The sequence below is a fragment of the Galleria mellonella genome, unplaced genomic scaffold (assembly GCF_026898425.1).
Source record: "Galleria mellonella isolate WM207_F2 unplaced genomic scaffold, CSIRO_AGI_GalMel_v1 utg89, whole genome shotgun sequence".
In the NCBI taxonomy this organism is placed as follows: Eukaryota; Metazoa; Arthropoda; class Insecta; order Lepidoptera; family Pyralidae; genus Galleria; species Galleria mellonella.
Genome location: NW_026442169.1, coordinates 1,174,036 through 1,196,217, shown reverse-complemented (window position 1 = coordinate 1,196,217; position 22,182 = coordinate 1,174,036). Strand labels below are relative to the sequence as shown.

The 22,182-nt window shown below is 33.7% G+C and overlaps 2 protein-coding genes across 4 annotated transcripts in view; one reads left to right on the top strand and one right to left on the bottom strand.

The window, feature by feature from the left end:
- Positions 1-1,010: 1,010 nt before the first annotated feature.
- On the bottom strand, positions 1,011-3,889 carry LOC113519935 (mRNA-decapping enzyme 1B). 2 transcript variants are annotated; one of them, XM_031910222.2, is made up of 2 exons: positions 2,647-3,889; positions 1,011-2,574 (listed from the first exon to the last, which is right to left on the bottom strand). In XM_031910222.2, the coding sequence occupies exons 1-2, from the start codon at positions 3,652-3,654 to the stop codon at positions 2,377-2,379; spliced, it is 1,206 nt and encodes a 401-aa protein (XP_031766082.2). In that variant the 5' UTR covers positions 3,655-3,889; the 3' UTR covers positions 1,011-2,376. The 2 variants fall into 2 exon arrangements, with proteins under 2 accessions (XP_031766082.2, XP_026760968.2); XM_026905167.3 differs by having other exon boundaries at positions 1,011-2,571; positions 2,647-3,886.
- A 2,966-nt stretch (positions 3,890-6,855) lies between these two features.
- LOC113519917 (trifunctional purine biosynthetic protein adenosine-3) overlaps positions 6,856-22,182 on the top strand; it is a 43,361-nt gene continuing 28,034 nt past the window's right edge. Inside the window, exons 1-4 of one of the 2 annotated variants that reach the window (XM_052902238.1) lie at positions 6,856-7,256; positions 11,317-11,564; positions 16,190-16,370; positions 18,993-19,206. In XM_052902238.1, coding sequence (XP_052758198.1) covers positions 7,083-7,256; positions 11,317-11,564; positions 16,190-16,370; positions 18,993-19,206 — 817 coding nt within the window. In that variant the 5' untranslated portion in view covers positions 6,856-7,082. The remainder of the gene's footprint in view (positions 7,257-11,316; positions 11,565-16,189; positions 16,371-18,992; positions 19,207-22,182) is intronic. The other variant, XM_052902239.1, reaches the window with a different exon arrangement.

The window sequence follows — 22,182 nt, the reverse complement described above, 5'->3', positions numbered from 1 at the left end:
TTGTAATGGGTGATAATGGAATAGTAAGCCATGCTATCGGGATACGTTGGTGGAATACTAGTGAGGGTGAGAATGAAAAGGCTGGTCAGTTAGCCCATCGTGACGAATTCCACTAGAAGAAACCACGACGGTTTCCAAGGGAGGTCGATCTGATTGCTATTGTTTTGCTAGCAATGGGTCAATTAGAACCTATTACTAACAATCCCTTCCCCCCCCCCCCCAGATGTCATGTCGTATAGGGAGGACGAGGATGGATGGGGACATGGGATAAAGCTGACTGGCTGAAATGCATGAATTAGTTGCACCGACAAGAAGAAACTCTTAAATGAAGAGCTTATGCCTGATATAATAATATCATAACAGAAAGTGAAGCTGTTACCAATAAGAGGAGATTGTATTTTTTTATGTAACTAAGAATGGCAAGAAAACACTTAGCCTTATGGAAATGGTAACCGTCGCCTATAGACATGAATAGTACCATGGACAAAGTATACAGTGTCACCGATGACGCCCCTCACGTGCCATTCCTGAAGACTAAGATGTTATGCCTCTGTACCCTGTAATTACATTGCCGTGGGATATGCCTTTAAACCGAAACATACGCATGCAAACCCAACTGCTTCACGGTAGAAACACGAATAGGACAGAAATAACCGAGTAAATGACTTACTCCCTCTGGTTTAGTCTTTGATCCACTTTATGGGAAGTAACCTTCACCTATAAACATGGACAGTTTTATAAATAATACAAACTATAATTACTCCCATGGTGTTCCTCGTGCATTGTCAATTCTTAAGATTAATATGGCCTTAGTACCTTGTAATTTCACTGCCATATCAGATCCTTAAAATTGAAACAACAGCAAAAAACAAGGCACCTATGCATACGAGCAGAAAAGCATTGCTAATAACGGCGTTTAAGAGCCCCATTGCTAGCAAATGTTACATTTTTTATAGTGTTTTATTTTATGAATTCCTCCTTCTAAGAAAGTAAAAATAAAAAAACAGAAATAAATTGAACCCTTTAATTTGAGACTATTTTTTATGTATTTAATTGAGTTGTCCAAAAGGTGCAATTTCCAGATATATTTTCGATGTTAATTTACATTTGATTACAATCACGCCAGGGAGCATTCGAGATTACCTTTACAAATATATCCAAACTTAAAAATTTATGTGTCTCTAGGCCTAATGATTTTCTTGTTATCAGCTCTCCCTATTTTTTTTAATTTATATTCATCTTTCCAATATTGAAACAATAAATAGTATTTTAGCCTTGTCATTATTTATTTATAATTTAACGACCAATGAATACATACTTGAGGCCAAGATAACTTATTCAAATATTTCGAATCCAAATATAGGTGTCATTTTAATATTCAAAATGAAATCTATAAATCTATACTTTTGATAAGTTGTGTAAATCCCTACAAACATAGATCACATTTCCATACATTTTCTATGAAAGTGTATGTAATACTATGCCTTTATAGAAAATTTATTCTTAGGAGAAATATAACTTAGAAAAGATTTTCTCCCTTAAGAGTAAAAGTTTAATTTTACAAGTGAAAAAGAATAAACATTACAATTCGATTGTGTCTTCTACCTAATGAATATTAAAGCCGTTCTCAATCCATAAGATTAATACAAATACACATACTAAAATTTAAATATTACAAGTCGATACATATATATATATAAAAAAAAAAACAAGAACCTTATATTCAAAAACTAACTGACAAATTTGACACAAATTAAAACTTTTAAATGTACAATAAAACTAAAAAATCAGTACATAAACTACTAAGGTGTGATGAAAAAGAAATTACAGTTCTTGTAAAAAATAGCAAATATTTGCAGTCCTTATAATATTACAAACTGTTTTGATAAATGTCCATTATATACTAAAGTTCATTGCATATAAATAATATTTTTACATCTACGAAGCATTGTCTATATCTCTATGAGATACAGTTATTTAAAAGAAAATGTAATTTAAATCACGTTTAATACATTAAATTATGTTGCAATGAACTTCATGTGTAATAAAACTAAAACTTAATAAAGAAACAAGTCCTTAGAAGGAAATCAGATTTCAAGTTTGAGCCTTAAGCTGTAGCCAATAGTAATATCACAAACAACTGCTCAAGGAATCGTAAAATACTCATTAACAGTCCACTAATGGATAATCACTAAAATTCTTTCTGTATACAGATTAAACACAGTCAAAGGTTTAAAACTTATTTAAAAATACTCTGTTCAAACAACTGGGTATTACAAAACTATAGGGTCTACACAACATTTTAGTAGATTTATACTTTAATACAACTGTACATAGATAGTGACTGCAACAACAGCAACTCGTCCAAAAAGAAATTTATGACACTGAGTAAGCCTTTTCTGAGAAGGATTTAACGTAAGCCTCGTGTAATTTGTTCACAAAGTCTGCGTCATGTTTTAGTAAGTAGTTAAAAGCTTGCAGCAGTTGATTCCTAGTCAGCGGTTCCGGGGTGGGCTGGATGTCGCTACCGGTACTAGCCGTAAACATTGTAGGTGGCATTAGGGCTGGCTTCTGCTGGGAAGTAATTGGGTTAATTAACGGATACATCCCTACATCCTCAAATTTACTACCATTGAAAGAGCTTACCGTGTGACTAACATCTTGGGATTGATTCAAATATGTTGCCAACGGGGAGGTAGGCTTCGGTGATGATATACGCATCATGTTCAAGTCAATTTCCAATGAATTGGACCCATTTGAGTCAATAGACTCCAGCTGACCTTTTTGCATTGGAGGTAACCTTTGCTTCTCAACAGGGGTAGATTTCATTGGAAAACCACTGTTTTGTCGCATGGATGAGTCTAATGATATATTTCCATTGGAACTCTGAGCCTCCTGTGGTGTCACAGATCGTTGTTGTTTCTCTATATGTTCCACAGAATGCGCGGGATTGCTCATGAGCCTCTGCAGCAACAGTGGACCCTCCCGCGAATCAGAAGGACGGGGACCGAAAATACCAGGCGACGGCAGCGAAGATACAGCCGGCATCTGCGCGGCGGCACCGCTACCAGCTTTTGCAAAGAAGTCCATGACACTTTGCGATGTCATGTCTGGTGCTCGCGAAGGCGTCGTTTCACACTTGCTCGCCACGATGCCCTTGTTAGAATTGAAGTCATCTTGGGCCTTGCTCAACATGCTAAAAATATCAACGGGCGCGTTCGACTGCGTAGATGAAGTGTAGACGGTGCTTTGAGGCATATTGTCGGAAGGCGGCTGTTTCATTGATTCTTTAACAAGTGAATTTAATTTAGTAGCAACTCGGACACACTCTTCTTTATCGTAAAACCATATGCCGTAAATTCGACACTTTGCGTTTCTATATAACAGAAACGGCTCTTTCAATTGCAATTCTATTCCCTTAGACACAGGTTCAATAAGATTATTCGTACTCAATCTATTCATAATCACTAAGCTGTGATATGGTTCTCCATTTCTACTGTACACAAACAAAGCACCCTCGATATTGGTTTTCTCCCATTCATTTTCTTCGAATGTATAAAGTGCAACGTGGGTAGCACTGTCAATTATTTCTCTGGCGTATGGATCTGCCCTCTTTAAAGCAGCAAAATTCATACGTAGTCCAGTGTCAGACATTTTTAAATAATATAATTACAGTTTTATCACCACAAAACGAGCATTAGAGTAAAATGACAAGAATGAATAACTTCGCCATATTTGCGTACGTTTCGTACCACAATTACTACATCATTTAATAACATTGGATATTTTATTAAGAAATACATTGTTAGGAATTACAGTGTTAGAAAAAATATTTTACGGACGCAATTAAATTTATAAACCTTCATTTTCATATTACCTACAATTTTTAAAATGCTGTCTTTATTTTCGATATACCCTCCTATTTTCGGTTGTAAAAAATTAGATACCTTTTTAACTACCTACATCATTATTATTTATTAACCCTTAAAAAATAAATCTATTCATACATTAACTGTTTTTGCAGAGTGTTGTATGATAAAGAAAATATAACAACATATAATAAAATATATAGTAATGTTGAAATCTTCGTGAAATGAAACGCAAACGGCAAAAAATTACGTACAGTGATGCACCTATGTGTATTCGATTAAGATTAGATTATATTTAATAATTCGATTACGAGTAATATACGACGAATAACTGTTCTTTAAAAATAGGAATGTAAATTTGTAAATGTATTATATTTTTATTAATTTTGTTGGTTTTCACTACATTACTTCTTGGGAATACATAATGACATAATATTAATATTATAATAAATGTTAAGAAGTACAGTGTCGCCACGAAGGGATAAATTCAATGTGTGGTCTCTTAAGTTCCGACACACGAGCAATTTATTGCTGTCTTTATTATCATGTTTGCCCAAATATATTCCGAATCCATTTTTTTATAATTAAGCTCCAGTCTCTTTGCAAAAGTATCTATTGTACCTGTTTTACCATTTACTATCCATACTAGTTACATATTATAAACTATCACTCAATTGTACTTAACTGACTGGACAATTTTAAATAAAATTTGGTACACGGGTAGTGCTAAAAGATAGCTAATTGGATATAGGATAATCATCTAATATAGATAACTCGGAACAGTCAACATATATTTTATTTATTTATATGCTTTTGTACTTTTTTAATCTTTGACAGAAAACAACATAAATAACAGTCTATCTTAGCAACGTGTGAGCTTCATAAACTAATATGAATATATAAAATCTATTTTAATAGGCAGGTAGCTTAACAAAGAGTATTTAATAATATTTTACATACTGATGTACTCGCAAAAAGCTGCGAGACAACTGGTGTACAATAATTTAAAACAAAACTACTTTTTTTTTTATTATTTTTATCATAATTACAACCTGTCTATTGTTTACTATTGAATATAGGTAATTTTTGTAATATGGATAAAAAACATATTACGCCAACCACATATAATAATTGGAATACGGGTAGAAAGAAGAAGAAGAAAATGAATATAGGTGTCCCTCATATTACACCAAAAAGTATGAATCTGAGTCATTTGCATCCAGCAAGTCCCTGAATTACTCTTGAGGACGTCATTCTATTATGTAGGAGGTTGCTCCATACTACTTTTAGTTGCACGGAATCGCTACTTGCAGCCCTTTGTTGCTCATCGGTTATCGCCACGTCCGCCGGTCCATTGCCACTTTAGGTTGCAGATTCTCCGGGCTATATCAGTGACTTGAATTTTTCTACGGATTTTCACGTTTTGGAAACCATCACACAGTGAATTTCAAACCATAACCCTCTCCATAGCTCGTTGAGCAACTTGAAATATTCTTATACAAACTATCTTCTCGTATATAGTTCACCCTTATAGTTTTTAGCTAGGTTTACACATAATTTAAAGATATTATAGAACAGTATACCATTAGGCCACCTATGGTGCTTCTATATACATATATTTATATATATTTATTTTGCTAAATTACCAGCATCAAGTACGGTTAGTAATAATGGTATTCATAAAATGATGTCATTTTATCTTAAACTACTGAAAAGTTTGGCCTTTGCCATTTGCACTTTAAGGTTTCTGATAATATTTATCACAAAATTAGGGATGTGGTTTCATTCACTATTAAATATAATCATCTTGTTTATTTGATAAATGCTGTACTCACGAGTTTGTCCGCATAATATTCAAAATTAATTTAATAATAAATAAATAACGTAGAACAAATCAGTATTAATTGAATGTCTTATATTCGGTAAAAGAGTTAAAAATATTAATATAATCATAAATAACGCAAATTACAAAAGATTACAAAATGTTACTTATTTATTTTTCAAAATCAACTTGTAGTTACACAGTTTATTTATTTATTTGTTTAGGCGTATCAACAATGCAAATACAAACATTGACAAAATACGAAATATGATATTTGCATCAATTATACACATGCACAACATTGAAATAATACATTGATACGAAAAGAGGTTTATAAATACAAAAAATTACTTATCAAAATTTAGGACTGATTCAAATCATATAATACCAATAGATATTATTAGATAATATTTTAGCCTATTAATTAATAGATTGTGATTGATCATGAAATATATCTAAATTTACATAACGTTTTCTATGATGTTGACGCTGATATTTGTCAGTGTGATAGAGATAGATAGATGTTAATTGATTGAAATAATAAGTATCCTACGTTTTTCTTTATTAAATATAGTATAGCGTATACACTATGCTATATTTGGTATATTCAATTTCGTAAAGCTTAACTGTTTATTTATTTATTTATGTTAGTATGGCTTCATATTATATACATAGACCTAGTTCAGAGTCCAGACTCTCACAAGGATAATAATTTTTATGTTAAAATTCTAAATAGTTATACAATGTAAAATATTCCTTGTGAGTAGTAAATAAAGATTATTTATTATTATTATTTATATATGTAATATTTAGCAAGCAAAAAACATTGGCATATTTAAAATTATTTTTCAGGGCGGCCTGAACACTATAAAAAGGTGCATATGTATACTCAAATATGCACTTTGTGTAATACTTTAAGTTTTTACTTGCATCCTGGGATGGAATGAGCACTAGAACCCCTAGATTTATCTATGGAAAAAGTTAGAGAAAATATCTTTTAGAGGATATAAATAGTATCAAAATTAATATTCTTATTACTATCCGGAAAAGGAACCTGAATAAATTCATATATAGTGAGATATAAATGGAATTTATATGTCAACATCGATTTTTATTACACATAAATATCGACTTTATGGATGCTGATAGTAAACAATTGTTCAATCCCTAGCAATACCAGTTGGTGGAATGTCATTTGATTGTTTACACGTGTTGGTGGTGGTAGTGTCAAAAATAAAAACAAATCGACGTAAAACGAAAGAACATAAATAAATTATTAAAGAAACATTATTTTTTTTATATAATTTTTTTGTATTTTATTATCACGAAAATTTCTTGCTGGAAAACGTCGACACGTGATAAAACTTTTCGTAGATCAAGTGTTTTAAATAATGACTGAAGAAGGAAACATACTTGTTATCGGCAGCGGAGGCCGGGAGCATGCTCTCTGTTGGAAGCTTGCAGACTCGCCATATGTGAAGCGCATATACTGTGCCCCTGGAAGTGTTGGTATATCTACCACAAATAAGGTGGAGAGTGTGGACTTGAACATCAAAGATTATCCAGTTAGTGTCCCTGCTTATATATTTATTATCTGTTATTTATGATTTTGCTTTAATAAACTACTGTGTACAAGGTTATTTGAAGAACATGTACATCTCTATATTGATAAATTTAAACTACTATTGCAATTTCATTTATAAAATATATTTATTTCATATCTGTTTATCACAATGTGTTGTTGTACTTAGTTTTTTTTTAATGGGTGATAATGGAATGGTAACCCCACCCGCGCTATCGGTATACACCGGCGGGGCACCAGTGAAGGATGATAGGTGAGGGTGAAGCAGGTCAGTTGATGATGAATTCAACAAGAATTGTTCAGGATGGTTTCCAGGGGGAACCACATGGAGGTCGACCTAATAGGACATTTTGCTAGCAATGGGGCCGTCAATCTCCATTGCTAACAATCCCTTTCCCCCCCTGTTGTACTTAGTACTCATAAAATTCTATACCAAAGATTATAGACCTAGATATTATTAGACATATTTAAAACTAAATAAATAACTGGCTGGATTACTTAAATTAACTGTTTAATCACTTCAGTTAGAGAACCAGTGTACATGTTTGTTAAACAGTGAAAAGGTAAAAGAAACTGTAATTGAGAAAAATACAATAAACTTGCATTTTTTTTCTAATATTTAATAATTATAAATAGTATCACTTTGTGAAGTTTAAGTGAAAGGAAGAAAGTATATCCTAGTCTGGAATTTAATTTTTTAATATTGCTTCTGAGGTATGTACAAAGAGGTTTCCTCATAGAATAAATAAAATTTGTTTCATAATTTCTCAATTTGAATATTTTTTTTTTTATATTTCTCATAATTTAGTAATCTTGTTACAATCATGAACAGCTATAAAGTAATGCTAAAAAATAAGTAATAGATTAAATTCACAATAAATATTACATGTTTATTTGTATTACAATTTTCTATGTGATATGTGATCATACATTATCTTTCTCACATCTCGTGCAGTTGGTGAATTATATGATTTTCAACCAACTTAAAAAAGTGATAGGTTCTCAATTCAGTTGTACATATTTTTTTTATGTTTGTTACCTCATTTTTCATCAACCCTAAACCAATTTAAAAATTATTTTTTATTTGAAAAAATATAATAATATATTGATCAAAAAGAAATTTTATCAAAATTTGTTCAATAGTTTTGAAATAAAAATTACAAAAATTTTCCAACAATTCAAGTCAGTTTTATTTTTTTGGAACACAATCTTAATTTAGCTTATTTTCTTCATTATAACTAACATGTTCCGAATATTAATTTTATGAAATAAAACATGCTGTGTAGCTTGAATCACTTTATGTCATGTTCAAAACATGTTCTACCTACATTAGTACACTTTATTATTTTACAAAGTATAAAAGTACCCATTTCAATATATATGACAGGAGGGGAAAGGGATTGTTAATAATGGAAACTGAGAATACCATTGCTAGCAATATATCCAACCAGGTCGAACTCCTCGCGGTTCCCCGTGGAAACTGTCATGGTTAATTCCTGATGAACCTGATGAGCTGACTGGCCTGTTGTCATTCTCATCTATCACCCTTCACTGGTGCTCTGCCAGCGTATCCCATTAGCGCAGGCGGGGTTACCATACCATTCTCACCCATCAAAAAAAAAATAAAAATATATATGAAAATAATACTAATAAAATTTATACATATAAAGTAATCAAAATACCATTTTATGAATTGACATTTGAGATTAGGTACTGTTTGACAATATCAAATCTCTTGAACCTTTATCTTAATACTTATTACAAATTATGAATGTAGATGAAACCATAAATGTACATAAGGGATAGTAGATAGTAAGTGAACTGCATTAAATTTTTTAAATTAAAAGGTAATGTGAATGAGAAAAAGACTCTATTTTTCACGCCTAGCCTCTCATTTGGGCCACTTAGCCTCTCATTTGGGCCGCTTAGCCTCTCATTTGGGCCGCTTAGCCTCTCATTTGGGCCACTTAGCCTCTCATTTGGGCCGCTTAGCCTCTCATTTGGGCCGCTTAGCCTCCCATTTGGGCCGCTTGGCCTCTCATTTGGGCCGTTGAATTAAAAGGGAAGCAAGGGTTGCATATGTGAGATACAATTATCTTTTTTCATTACAGATACTAGATACAAATACTATTGAATATTATAACTATAATATTACTAATCGTGAGCCTATGATAACCTTTTTATTATCTATAAGTTCAACAATGCTTGTGCTTGGGCCAATAACACATTTGTCCATTAAATTAGTTGATATAATATATTTATGTAATGTTGATTGTGTTGATAACAAACTATAGTTAAATATAAATTTTGTTGCCTAAACAATTAAGTAATAGGTAGTCATTCACTATATTGTCATAAGAAATATATAGATTTCTTTCTTCTGAAAAATTAATTTTTTATTTATATCAGTTAAAACTATATAATTACTAATAAATGTTTGATTTTAATTATTTAATAAATAAATATTAAATATAGAATTAGAGATATCACTGCAAGTTGTACTGTCACTTTTAGACACTAAAATAAACTCAGAAGAGTCTATTTTATCTTGCTAATATACATACTTTGGAATGGTAATGTATCAATACCATCTCTAATACAGATGGTATTTTCAAGAAAGTCTCGTGTAGAAGGAGGTTTGTTATTAAAATAAATAGCTCAATATCATAACTCGTTAGGTTTTCACTCCTTAATTTGTATGTATATTTGTGCATTAATGTTTAAACTTTCATACAAATGTATATTCCAAAATCCTGTCTATTTGCACCTGTACTTTTATATATCAATGCATATCACTTGTGTAATGAATGTAGATCCTTAAATCACTGAGATACCCACTGAAAACTTGTGGTAATCCAACCCAATTTGTTTCTTTCTAGTCCAAGTTGGCTGAATCAAGCTTATCTCATACACAAGTCCCATTCGAATATTTTTTTTTCTTGATAGTGCTACTTTACTTACTTTGAGAAGAAAATGTTTATGCCTTTACTTGTATGAAATTAAGATGTAAAATATCCTGTGTGTTAAGTTAGCATATGATCTCCTCTTATATGAAATTTCATTCATATCTATCATTTATTTGTATAATTTTATATTATTAATTTACAGTTTAGGCTATAATTTATTTACTACTAGCGACCCGCCCCGGCTTCGCACGGGTGCAATGCTGATACTAAATACGAGTCCTACCTACTACAGAATGCCCTTTTAAACAACGTTTACAGTTTTTTTGTCATTAGACAATACAAATATGATAAAGTGCTATGGGGTGAAACGCGCTTCGACGCGCTATTTATAGGCACGCGCCGCCGGTCGGGCCGGTACGGCCGCATCGCTATGGCCCTGCATTTTAAATCTGTAATATCTTCGGAAATATTCATTTAAATTACATACTGTAAAAGGTCATATTGATCTATATTAAATGGACAATGTATTTAAGGTATTTAATTGGATAAAAATTAATGCTGTATTGCTTAAAATCACTTCGTAAATAAGCCATTTTTTCATGTAAAATGTAAAGAATAAAAAATGGTTATTGTGGGCTATCCTTAAGAGATAGACAAAGCCACCCCTTTCTTTTTCGTGGGTATCGTAAATGGCGATTAAGAGAGGGCGAGGGATGGCCAGCAGTGTCCCTTTTAAAACATGTCCAAAGCCTAACTATGGTTGCCAATCCGCCTACCAAGCGTTACAAGTACTGGCTCCCCTCCCCAAGGGAGAGGCTTATGTTTAACAGTGGACGGATAAAGGCTGACAAGTTGACAATAAATAAAATAATTACCACAAGTAAAAAAAAAAAAAAATTGAAAATAACATACAAACGCAAAAAAATTACTAAGCAAATATTTGTTACAGAATTATTTTCTATTATTGTTTTATAATTTATATTTATTTTACTTTGTAGATAATCTTCGTATGTTTCGCAGTTTTTTAAAATACTGTATAATGAATGGACCCAACATAATGGGCCCAAAATATCTTTCCCGATGTTAATGTCAAATCACTGGTTTTTTCAACTTTATAATTATTCTTTTTTTTTCCAGGCACTTGCACAATGGGCAAAAGATCATCAAATCGATCTTGTCGTAATTGGTCCGGAAGATCCTCTGGCCGATGGTATTGTGGATGCGCTCAGCTCGTACGGCCTCCAATGTTTTGGGCCACCGAAAGCGGGCGCCCAGATTGAGGCCAACAAGGATTGGTCCAAGAAATTTATGGACAAATACCAGATACCAACGGCTAGATACAAATCGTTCACTGATGCTGCATTAGCCAAGCAATTTATTAACACGTAAGTAGCTAGTCAGTTTTTTATTTATGTAACTTAGAATGGTAAACAAGCTGACGACCCATCTGATGGAAAGCGGTAACCGTCATCTATAGACATGAACAGTACCATGGACATAATATACTGTGTCTCCCATGATACCCCTCATGTGTTGGCGGGGCACCAGTGAGGGATGATAAGTGAGAATGAATAGCCACTTGCTTGAATTGAAAATTAGGACAGTGGGTGTTTTTCCGTTGATATTTGTGTCAAAATGTCTGATGCTAAATGACCTTTACAATTTTAATCTGCTGAATGGAGACGCAGATTCTGCTATAGGAGTGTTATCTCTTCGTGATTGATATATTTGTTTTTTGAAAACATTGTTAAGGAGCAGTTTCTCGATTCGGTTATATTATCTGTGTGTATTACACGATGATTTGGCTAATTTCTAACCGATTTTGATAGTGCTTTTCGCAATGAATAGGGTTCCAGTATTCATTTTTTGGGTTCATCTTATATATAAAATTCTCGTGTCACGGTGTTTGTTACCAAACTCCTCCGAAACGGCTTTACCGATTTTTATGAAATTTTGTGTGCATATCGGGTAGGTCTGAGAATCGGCCAACATCTATTTTTCATATCCTTCAATGATAAGAATGACCTACCCCTAAATATTTTTTTTTAACAAATTTTTATATTTTTATTTTATTATGATTTAACATTGAAAAATACATACAAATTCAAATTTTTACGCTTTTACGACGAACCCCTATTTTTTAATCGCAATTTTTATATAATCGAATATAATAATTGTAGTAGGATAAATTTTCATGTATAGTTCTAAAAATAATGTATATGGTAAAACAACGTTTGTCGAGTCAGCTAGTTTTTCTATATATATTTTTTTATTTTATTTATCCATAAATTACACTTTTTTTTAAATATTAAATTTGTTATCATTGAAGACGTAGTTTATCTTTGTAAAGCAAAATATTACGTGTTGTGGAGCAAAAGATAGCGTGTTGTGTAGCAAAATATAGCGTGCTGTGGAGCAAAATATAGTGTGTTGCGGAGCAAAATCTACTTTTATAAATATTATTCCTCGTTTAAATTGTGTGTTTTATTATAATATTCAATTGATTTCAAAAAGAAGGAGATTCTCAATGCGGTTGTATTTTTGTTTGTTTGTTACCTCATAACTCCGTCGGTTGTAAACTGTATTGGAAAATCAACTTTTGTCAAAATCGATTTTAATAGTTTAGTTTTCAAATCAAACTAACAAAAAATTTCCACAATTGAAGTCTGTTTTTTTTTTGTGGAACATAGTCTTATATATCGAGAATAGTAATGTTACTAAATTATATTTAAATATAATGATATTTCATATTTATTAAGTGTTTTCTAACGCAGCTATTTAATTATACTAAAAAAGGAACTCGAGTCCATGCTTTCAAACTCTCTCTCTTCGCCAACTTCATTACTGAAGGTCGTGTCCTTGAAACGTGTCTGTTGCCTCTCTTATGATGTTACTCCATTTCGTACGATCTTCAGCCTATATGTAAAAGATATGAATGAATAAAGATTAATATTATATACATCTATTTGTTTACAATTTATGTCCGTATGTCATGTAGCCTGTATTATTCTCACAATTATGTCGAACAGTTCCCGTTTATTAAAATCTATCAAGCCGTTTAGGCCAAGGTTGCTTCGTGGTTTCGTGTATACAATACGTACACTTGAATAAGTATATAATATTGTTTCGAAAAACAGCTACTACAATCCTGATAGAATGGAGGGGAGAAGGGATTGTTAGTAATGAGGATTAGTAGCTCCATTGCTAGTACTATACCCTGTCAGGACCTCCTCGTGGTTCCCCCTGGAAATCATCGTGATTATTATTAGATTCGTCACGGTGAGCTAACTGATCTGCTTCATTCTCGCCTATCATCCCTCACTGGTGCCCCGCTAGTGTAAACCGATAGCGCAGGCGGGGTTACCATTCCATTATCATCCATTAAAAAAAAATCCTGATAAAACACACCAATGAGTGAAAAAGTGTCTAATATTAAACCATTTTCTAGAAAGCTGTTAGACCTTGAGTGAGAAAATTTAATAGCAGTGGCGGACTATTGGCCGTAACGTTCTGAAATGCCTCCAAACGCCTTCATTTTCCTCGTCCTGCAAAATTATATAACTAAAACACGCATTGGAATCTATTTCGAAAAATCGAACCCAGAACTATATTTTAAAGCAAATATGTCTTGCACCCTGGTGTATTCGTAATTCAGAGGCACATGAGGATCTCCAAATTAAGTCCGTAAATTTTAAACATCCGTGGAAAGTATAAAGCTAAGTTGGAAAATCATCTAAATAAACTTTTTGTAGAATTGACATTACCGGAGTGTGTGACACGTTTGAAGAGGTGCAAAACAACCTGGCTAAAGTTAGCCAATGAAAGAATTTTATGAAGAGTGTCAACTCCACTCGACATATCCCATCATATCTGCTCATAGTCAAGAAAAAACTGATCGCATGATAAAGTTAAAAATGTCCACATTCATAACCATATTATATGTATACTTATTTAAGAGCTGCGCTCTTGTCGGTGGAGCTCTCGCCACTCACTACGATTTTCAGCGAGTCTCTTCACCTCTTGATACGACATGACACCAACTCCTCCCTTGATCTGCCTGATATAACCATGTCTCGGTCTCCCTCTCCCCCTCCTTCCTTCTATCTGACCTTCTATTATAATGTTCATAAGTTCGTCATGTCGTATCAAGTGTCCCAACATTTTTCCCCTTCTGTCCTCAATAGTTCTAATAATTTGTCTTTTTTTCTTAACCCTAAGCAGGACCTCCTCATTGCTAATTCGGTCCTTATTTAAGTGTAATTTAAATTTTACTTACAAGATTATAACTAAATAAACATATACACATATTCATACAAATGTAAACTGAATGACAAGCTTGAAAAATTACATCTAGTTTTTAAACTGGAGGCGTTATTTAGCTTTGTTGCCCCGGGCCTCTGATGGGTTTAGTCCGCCACTGTCTAGCAGTTTTTTTTTATATGCTATTTACTATATTTTAAATAGTCAAATTCTGTGTTTATCTTATGTTTTACATCTCACTTGTGGCACTGTGTTCTGAGCAAAGAGAGCAAAGAGCATGTCTTAAAAACTTCTTTTTTATACTGCTACATTGGAAATCTTTGATGCGCCAAACGCCTTCTTACCTCAAAAGTACAAAACATTTGAGACTATTAGAGAGAGGCCTATATTTAGCAGTGGACAATTAACGGTTGATATGGACGGTGTAAAAATAAGGTGGCCCCTTAAATCTTATTTCCTTGCAAAGATAGTGCCGCGACCCCTTCTACAGATATCTCAGGGCCGGTTTCGCTACCACCGAACTAGGCCAATGTCTGCGTATTGATATTTTTAACTTTGTTTTTATAAGTCGCTCCTTGTCAGCACTGTCCTTTGAACTTCGATTATAAGATCGTGGGATGATGTTAAAGTCATCTCGTTTGTTGTGTAGTCTACTTATTATCTAAGTACGTTATAAATACAGCGAACGACGCAGTATAAAGAAACTTAACTGTCTAATTAGAATGTTAGTAAATAATTACTGTACAATCTATTCTAGATTTTTATCCACAATAAAAACATTGACTTCAATCGTTGAAATACCAGTTTTTTTTTTTAATTTAACAACTTAACTACTGAATTGTATTTAGAAAGTGTTTCTCTGATAATTTCAACACAACTTTATTATCTTTTCATTATGTTTTATTGAAAAAGACAGAACGTGGTAGGGTCGAGTTAATTATTTTTTTATTTATTTATAACAACACAAATAAGAAAGATTACAATTTTTAAATTTAAACATTACCTGTGATAACTGGATGATTATTTACCAGCTATTACTATAATTAAAAGATATTTTAAATCTTGATGTCTTGTTTAATGCTTGTTCTATCGACAAAAATTATAGTAGAAATGATTGACAGCCTGTCTATTCGTTCCTAACCTCACAAAAATTATAATTAAAAAAACAATGAAACCGATACATGATCGAATCAATTGCTGTATTCATGACCATAGCTGGGGGAGGGGGGGGGGGGGTTGAGAAACAATGCCCTACCTTAAAATGAATGGCCCCAAGAAAATTAGACAGATTCACTTTTTCGAAGTCACTTAATTATGGCTTTTGCTTTACCAAAAAGTTATTTTTGCCCTACCTTTAACTTGTGTCTAGCTATGGCGCTGACTGTACTCTAATTCATAATTAAAAACAATTGACATTTTAATAAGCTAATAGGCATTTATGTGATAATATATTATTAATTTATTTAAATAAAATACTATCATTTAACTTAAATTTAACTAACATAAAAGTACACAAAAATGTTTTGATAAAGAGAATTTTATAGTGATAGTCGTAACTGTGTTACGGCAAGGTATTGACTCACTCAAAATGGCATAATCCAATATATAGTCTATAGGCGACGGTTACCACTTTCCATAAGGTGGGGACGTCAGCTTGTCAGCAATTTTTTTTTTTATGCAACTTAGAATAAGTTGCATAAAAAAAAATTTGAAATGTAACTATTATAACATTGTACGTTTTTGTTTCTAGCGCTCCATACCCAGCTCTGGTGGTGAAAGCATCAGGCTTGGCTGCTGGTAAAGGTGTAGTGGTCGCTGCCACTAAAGAGGAGGCGTACCAGGCTGTCGACGAGATCTTGTCCGAAGCTAAATTCGGCGATGCTGGCCAGACTGTTGTCGTTGAAGAGTTGCTGGAAGGTGACGAGGTTTCTGTAAGTATTTCCATTATATACCTACGTAATTATGATTTTTTTATAAAAGTGTTTTTACTACATACTTATAGGTCTAATGACAATTTTTTTATACCACTAAGGTGGCAAACAAGCATACGGCCCACCTGATGGTAAGCAGTCATCGTAGCCTATGAACGTCGGCAATACCAGAGGCATTATGTGCGCGTTACTGGCCCTGAAGAAACCTCTTTATCCCCTTTTGAATCCTCACCTGTCATCCCTCACTGGTGCCTCGCCAGTGTATACCGATAGCGCGGGCAGGGTTACCATTCCATTATCACCCATTAAAAAAAGAACTGACCTGCCTCTTCATTGCTTGTGATCCCTCACTGGTGCACCGTCGGCGTATATTGTTAGCGCGGGCAGGGTTGCCATTCCATTATTATCCATTAAAAGAAAATATACTCTATTAAGTCGACCTCCACGCGGTTCCCCTTGGCAATCATCATGGTTAATTTTGTTGAATTCGTTACGATGGGCCACTTGACCTGCTTTCATCTCTCACTGATGCCCCGTCAGCGTATACCGATAGCGCAGGCTAACCTCGCCAGCGATTATATTTTCGTTTCTAAAAAAAAAACACGATTAATGAGAGCGGACGCACGCGCGGCATTTGTCAGCGTGCATGACATTTTCGTCACATTTTATCAAGTTCGTGTGTGTGTGTGTCAGAGGGCGGCGATTACCGACGCTCGCGCCGTTGTCACGAAAAAATGACATAAACAACACTACGGGTGTCACAGACTGTATTGTTAAGCGTGCCACCTGTTCAAAAATTGCAATTAAAGACTCATCATCATCACCAGCACCAGCCTTTTGACTTATCAGCCGTCTACTATCCACTGCTGAACATAGACCTGCTCCAATAAGGTAGTTGTGCCAGTAATCGCCACGCTTGGCAGACGGATTGGCAACAGCAGTTAAGGTTTTGATGATGTATTAAGAGGGACGCTGCTGCTCATCCCTCGACCATTAAGTTATCTTAATTGCCCCTTACAACTCCTATGGGAAATGAAATGGTGATCTATTCTATATCGAGAGCACACGGGTACTGGGTACGGAGGAATAACATCTGAGTCCTCAGGAATGGCAGCGTATGGGGGGTATTTTTTGTATTTTTTTATTTGTGCTTTTTTATTTTTATTCTTTTGTCTCTTTTGCTATGTATTATGTGTATGTTTTTTTTCTTTTATTGTAATTTGTGTGTAAGTAATGTAAATAAATTATCTGTTATGTGCATGGTACTGCTCATGTCTATAGGCGACGGTTGCCACTTTCCATTAGGTGGACCGTCAGCTTGTTTGCCATTCTAAGTTGTATAAAAAATTAAGTATTGTAGTTTTATTGATTTTTACGTCGCCTATATCTATAGACTCTGTTATGACCATGGTACTGTTCATATCTATGAACAGTACCATGGTCATAACAGAGTGTACTGTGTCAACCGTGACACCCTGTATGCGCTGCCATTTCTGAGAACTAAGGTGTTATGCTCCTGTATCCTGTAATTTCATAACAATATCCCACACTTCAAACAGAAACACAGCCATGGAAACCATGTATTCGGTCGTACTTTTTCTACGTTCGTTACCTCATAACTCCGTCAGTTATACAGCAAATTGGAAAATACTTGTTTATCTAAAAGATTAAAATTATTATTGTTAGATTAGAGATTGGTCCTGCAGAAATTTTACTAAATACGGCTCAGTAATTTATAGCTTTTTCTTTAAGAAAAAATAAAGTAAATAAAACTGACGTATAATTGCGACATTGCCAAATTTCGTGAAGCTGAAGTTATGACCGCTCTTAACTTCAAACAAGTGTTATGCTATTGTTATAATTATTTTAACAATCATGTATTATTAACAATAGTACATTACTGCAGCGGTCAGCAACTCAGGCATTGATGGACGAACGTGCAAATGTGGGCCGAGGCGTAGCCGAGGCACACATACGAGAGTCTATCAATGCCTAGTTGTGGTCAAGGCTTGTACTATACAAGCCTTGGCCAAGCCTTTTCTCAAACAATGCGCGGAGATCAAAAACACAATTTACAATAAATATTTTTTACGCGCCATAATATTCCTTTTTTTTTTCAATAAACAGCTTTCTATTTGCCAGTTAGAAGCCAGTTAGAAATTTAAATAAATCCTTTTATTAGTTACCTCCTTGGTAGCCATGTTTCGAAGTAAAAGGACATTCCATTTTTAAATTACAGGACAGATATGAGTTTACATAGTAATTTATCTGGCCGCAAAACACGACAGATATAGATTTTCATACAACTGTTGCCGGCCGCTGCCCACATGTATCTGGCCAGTATGGCAATTTTGATTTAACTCTAAGAAGATTGTCAAAATAATGCCCACATTTCCAAGCATGTTTGAGAAATAGATAATAACGCTGAAGGTAAATCGATATAAATAAAATTCAACTAATTGTTCAATTCGTCACGATGGGCTAACTGACCTGCTTCATCCTCACCTATCATTCTTCACTGGTGCCCCGCCGGTGTATACCAGTAGCGCGGATGGGGATACTATTTCATTATCATCCATTGATACATACACGAATAACAAGTTAAAATTCTATCATTTGTAGGTTTTAGCGTTCACGGACGGCGAGACTGTCTCACTGTTACCCCCAGCGCAAGATCACAAACGCGTCGGCGATGGGGACACCGGTCCCAACACAGGGGGCATGGGGGCGTACAGCCCGTGTCCGCTCATCACACCAGACCAACTGGCTGATGTCAAGGATCAAGTACTGCAGCGAGCAGTGGACGGGTTGAAGGCTGAGGGGATTAAATATGTCGGTGAGTTGTTAACTTAAGTATTTATTATTTTTATCGACCGACTTTAAAAGGAGCTTCTGAATTCGTTTGTATTTTTTTTTATATTTGTTACCTCGTAACTCCGTCAGTTGTGAACCTGGATTTGGAAGATTCTTTTATTTTATTTGCAAAGATATATTTACAGATTTGGCCCATAGATTTTTTTTCAAAAACAGTTCTACAGTTTAGTTTTTAAATTAAAATAACTGGTTTGGTCACAATTAAAGTCGGTTTTTTTTTACAAAACACAATCTTAATAATATGTGTACAGATTTTTGTCTTTGTGTTCTTGTAATAAATAAAAATGTTTTAATGGCCCCTAATAAAAAAAAAAGTTAGAGAACCACTGCACTAAGCGAACAATAGGTAGAGAAAAAAAAACACTATTTTTATTTTGTCTTTGAATGGAAAGGTCAAAAACAATATACATGTTATTCTTTATCTGTAACTTTAAATAATTGTAGTGACAATAACGAGATAGGAATTTGGATGTTTAATTATAATAAAAAAATAATACCTATTATTGTTTATGGTGAAAATGGAATGGTAACACCGCCTGCGCTAAAGTATACGCTGGCTGGACACCAGTGAGGGGTGATAGGTGAGAATGAAAATAGGCCAGTTAGCCTATTGTGATAAATTCAAGAATTCATTTATTTATTTAACTCTTTATTGCACCATAAATAAAAATATACAATGACAAGTGAATAATTCAAGTGAAATACAGTAACATAAATACAGATTGAAATATACACATAAAGGTACAAAAGGCGGTCTTATCGCTAGGGCGATCTCTTACAGACAACCTTTTCATCAATCATCACTATGGCTTCCAGGGGGAACTAGTGGAGGTCGACCTGATACTGTATATTGCTAGCAATGAAGCTGTTGTACCCCAATACTAACAGACTAATTATTTTTACAGTGTTTAGGATATGTTTCCACAGTAATTTTGTATCGATTGAAAATGTACATTTATCTTCTCAGACCAAATTAAAGGTTGTGTCTCACAAAAAAAAACTAATTCAATTGTGATAAAACTAGTTTATTTTTACTTAAAAACTAAACTACTGAGACAATGTTGATAACATTCCAGACCAATCTCTAAGTATTCAAGATTCAATATAATTTATTTATAAAACATGCTTATAAATACATGCACATGTTGACAATACAATATTGTTCGACATGTTTAGCCTGTACGGCATACAAACATATGTAGTTCAAGTAGACAGTCCAAAATTATACATCAAATCAGTTTTACACAATTAATCATCATCACATTCTAATTTTAAATACTTTTAAATAAATAATAATAATAATTGTTAGGGAACAATAAAAAAAAATGTCACAATGATGTTAATAAAAATGAAGTACTTTTTAGAGAACTCTATAGAGTTAAGCTTGCCTTTGTACATTTGATCACATCTGTCATATTTTTTTATGTATAATTAGTGTGTACAATAAATATAAAAAATAATTAAAAAAAGTAATTCAGATAAAAATAATTTTCCAAAACGTTTTACAACTGATGGAGTTTTGAGGTAACAAACAAAAAAAATACAACCTCCTCTTAGAAACCTATTTGTACTAATGTAATATTTGAATTTAGAATGCAGTGTCGACATTCTAAATTCAAATCATTTCAATCTAATGTGTTTAACAACGTCGTTAATCGGGGCGTGTTTTTCCACGATAGAACTCTATGCCTGATTTCGTATAACACACAACATTTCATAGTCTGCGGACTAAGCAAATTGTGTGAATTTCAAATACATTCTCTAAGACAACAGTCACAAGGTTTCATTTGCCATGTGCTATGTACAAAGCCATCTATTTTCGTTGCCAAGGAACCGAAGAACTTTCTAGAGAAGTTGGATCCGGTGGAGCACTTTATCTTAGAGTTTATTACTTTGCATTGGACGCGTGTGCAATATGAATATGCCACGAGCCGTCGCTTGCTCTGAGGTTAGAGGTCGCACGCTTGACACTATTATTACATAGTATAAATACACACATACGTCTAAAAATGAAAATTTATAATAAACTAGCTGACTCGGTAAACGTTATTTTACCATAAACATTATTTCTAGATCTATAGATGAAAATATATCGTACTACAATTATTATATTCGATTGTCATCTTGCAACCCTATTGCGGCATATAAAAATTGCGATTAAACAACAGGGGTTGATCATAAAAGGTTGAAAATTTGAATCTGTATGTATTTTTCAATGCTAAATCATATTAAAATTAAAATAAAAAAAATTGTCAAAAAAATAAAAAAAATATATTTAAAGGTGGGTCATCCCTATCATAGAGAGATATGAAAAATAGATGTTGGCTCATTCTCAGACGTACCCGATATGCACACAAAATTTCATAAAAATCGGTAAAGCCGTTTCGGAAGAGTTTGGTAACAAACACCGTGACACCAGAATTTTATTTATAATAAATAATCCAAAGCAATAGCACAATTGACAAGAAATATATTTAAAAATAAAATTAAGACATATTTTGAGCAACATCCCTTTTACAACGTGACCGAATATCTAAATGCCGGAGGGAAAGGGATTGTTAGTAATGGAGACTGAGAATCCCATTGCTAGCAATATACCCAACCAGGTCGACCTCCTCGCGGTTCCCCCTGGAAACTGTCATGGTTGATTCCTGATGAATTCATCATGATGGGCTAACTGGCCTGTTTTCATTCTTATCTATCGCCTTTCACTGGTGCTCCGCCAGCGCATCCTGTTAGCGCAGGCCGGGTTACCATACCGTTTTCACCCATCAAAAAAATACCTAAATGCCGGGGGGAGAAGGGATTGTTAGTAATGGGGATTAGTAGCCCCATTGTTAGCAATATACCCTGTCAGATCGACCTCCTCGTGGTTCCCCCTGGAAACATTCGTGATTGCTAAATTGTTAGATTCGTCACGATTGGCTAACTGACCTAC